General features: G+C 41.9%; 1 protein-coding gene across 1 annotated transcript; it reads left to right on the top strand.

The window, feature by feature from the left end:
* The first annotated feature begins 1,130 nt into the window (after positions 1-1,130).
* LOC145823574 (uncharacterized) lies at positions 1,131-2,984 on the top strand. The gene is made up of 2 exons (XM_082923054.1): positions 1,131-1,858; positions 2,087-2,984. The coding sequence occupies exons 1-2, from the start codon at positions 1,131-1,133 to the stop codon at positions 2,982-2,984; spliced, it is 1,626 nt and encodes a 541-aa protein (XP_082779180.1).

The following is a 2,984-nucleotide window of genomic DNA, read 5'->3' as shown; positions in this document are numbered from 1 at the left end:
GCTTCGCTACCGCACAGTGAGTAGTAGTACTGTAGTAGTGCGCTTCATTTATCGCTAATAATTACCATTAGCATTCTGTTAATCGCAAATCAACTATGTTAACTTATGTGAACGATTAAAAGAATGTGTGTACTTTCATATGATTCTGAAACTTTGTATGACTCTGGAACTAGTCTGCTCTGATGATATCTGGGCCTATGGCCAATCTGTGGAATCTGTTAGGCCTATGGCCAATCTGTGGAATCTGTTGGGCCTATGGCCAATCCGTGGAATCTGTCAGGCCTAAGGTCGTTCTGTATATCTCTGGGCTTAAAGCCACTCTGTTTAAAGACTGGGGCTAAGGCCGTTCTGGAAATAGTTACCTAATCAAATTAACCATATGTCCTCTGCATTTATGTACGCATTGATATGCATTATAATTCAAGTTGATCATTGAATTGTTTAGGTACTATTATTCACTGAGCCTGGCTCACTCTGTGTTTTGTCTGCCTCTGTAGGTAATCAACCGAGAGGTCAGTCTTAACCCTTGATGCTCGTCTCTCTTTTGTCAGCCTCAGTGTGTTCAGGCACTTGGTTGAAGCCCGTGCATTTTGTGAAGTTTCGCTAGGCTTTTGGGATTTGTACTCTAATTGTCTACCTAAGGTTGAAATGTATATATAACCCCTTTCTTCATCAATGTTTTTGTTACGCCCAATTATGGGGATGGGTTTATGTATGTGTATGTATATAACTGAAGCTCAGGTGTATGTTTACTGTGTATTATCTACCGGATGCGATGTTGTGATCCTGGCATATTAGTGATAGCTCAGTGGATATTATTTTATGCTCTTAAATGCTTCCGTTCAGGCCCCCTATATTATACATATCGAAACTGATGTCCGTTTCCGAAGTGTTCATGCCCAAACTTTTAGGGGCGAGTTTGGGGCGTGACAAGTGGTATCAGAGCACGAGTTGCTATCTCACACACGGATCCATTGAGCCTTAGGATGTCTAGAAAAGACTTAGGCATCATGCATAACATTCTGAAAGCATAAAAAGAGATTGATGGCAACGTTAAATGTAGTCTGCTAACGCTAATGATCATGATCCATGTCTATTGTATATTTCTTGTGCATATTGTTTTGTAGAATATGGTGAGAACAAGAACGGAAGACCCAGAAGATGCTACTTCTGCGCGGTTGGACAGGATGAAAAGAATAATTATGGAAATGGCGGAGACCTTACGGCAGCAACAGCAACAACCTCAACCACAACCGCCACCGCCATCAGTACCTCCGCCTATGGTACAAGATTTTCATGTTGAAGACCGAACTATCACACTCATGAAGGAATTTAAGAAGATGAAGCCGTCATCATTCAAAGGAGGAATAGAACCAATGCAAGCTGAGGCGTGGGTGCTGGGAATAGAAAAGTTGTTCAAAGTTTTCCTTTGTACCGAAGCCCAAAAGATGCAACTTGCTGCCTTCACTCTTGAAGATGAAGCACGGAGATGGTGGATGCTTACAAGAACTATACACCCAGGATTAACTTGTGACAGATTCTTGGAACTGTTTTATGATAAGTATTTTCCCCAAAGTATGCGAGACAAGAAGGTGATAGAATTTGAAACTCTCAGGCAAGGAAACAAAACCGTCACGGAATATGAAGCCCAATTTGCAGAACTAGCTCGGTTTGCACCTCATCTGGTGGACACAGATTATAAGAAGGCACGGAAATTTGAAGGGGGGTTACGGAGTGCTATCCTAGACAAAGTCAACATGTTAAAGTTACCTACCTATGTTGATGTATTGGAGAGGGCTGTTATAGCGGAGGGAAACCTTGCTGCCCAGAGTCGGATTTCTGAATGGAAGGGAAAGAGGTAGAACAATCAATTATCAAGGGGGTCAACTACTCCACCTAGCAAGAAACAAAACTCAGGGGCTTCTAGTGTTTCCACCCTTCCACCAGACTTAACCCCTGTTTGTTCAGAATATGGAAAGAAGCATCGTGGAACTTCCTATCGGAAGTCTGGAACCTGTTTTAGGTGTGGCAAAACGGGTCATTTGGTAAGGGATTGCCCTTAGAGGAATTAACTAAATGGCAATAGAACAGCTACAAGTTCAGCAGGGTCTACACCAACTCCCAACACCAAGCCAGCTGCCAAATCTACTAACAACAAAGACACTGCAAGACAAGGCAGGGTGTTTGCATTGGTCCCGGGAGATGTGCAAAATGCGGCAACAGTGGTGTCAGGTACATTTATTGTTCACGGTCATTCTGCTCATGTATTGTTTGATTCTGGCTCTACCCATTCCTTTGTGTCAAAACTATTTGCACAAAATTTAGATAAATCTGAGGAAATGTTGTCTTATATGTTATGTTTGTCTTCACCTTTGGGAGACTCTATGATTTGTACTTCTGCATATCTTGCTTGTGAACTCCTACTTGGAGATATCCGGGTATATGCCAATCTGTTACCTCTCGATTTGACTTATTTTGATATTATTCTGGGTATGGACTGGTTGAGTGAATATGGTGCAACTATTGACTGTTTGACTAAGCAAATCAGTTTCCACCCTCCGGGACAATCAGAATCTACCTTTCAGGAACGTGGAATGACTTCTTCACCTTATTTGATTTCTGCAGTGAAAGCTTGTAAATTAATTCAAAAAGGGTGTCAGGGGTACTTATGCAATGTTTTGGAAAGGCATGTGATGAATGGGAGTACTGACACGATTCCCGTTGTCTGTGACTTTCCGAATATTTTTCAAGAAGAATTACCGGGGGAGTTAGTAGACCGTGAAATCGAGTTTACAATTAAAGTGGCACCGGGAACTCAACCCATTTCTAAGACTCTGTATAGAATGTCACCAGCTGAAATGAAGGAATTAAAGGTTCAGTTACAAGATTTGATCGATAAGGGGTTCATTCTCCCGAGCGTCTCTCCTTGGGGTGCACCAGTTTTGTTTGTAAAGAAAAAGATGGAACACTCCGATTATGTATAG

This window comes from Camellia sinensis, chromosome 4 (assembly GCF_055761805.1).
Source record: "Camellia sinensis isolate YWXY chromosome 4, ASM5576180v1, whole genome shotgun sequence".
Lineage (NCBI taxonomy): Eukaryota > Viridiplantae > Streptophyta > Magnoliopsida > Ericales > Theaceae > Camellia > Camellia sinensis.
The sequence above is the reverse complement of the archived record's forward strand: the minus strand, read 5'-3'. Positions and strand labels throughout refer to the sequence as shown.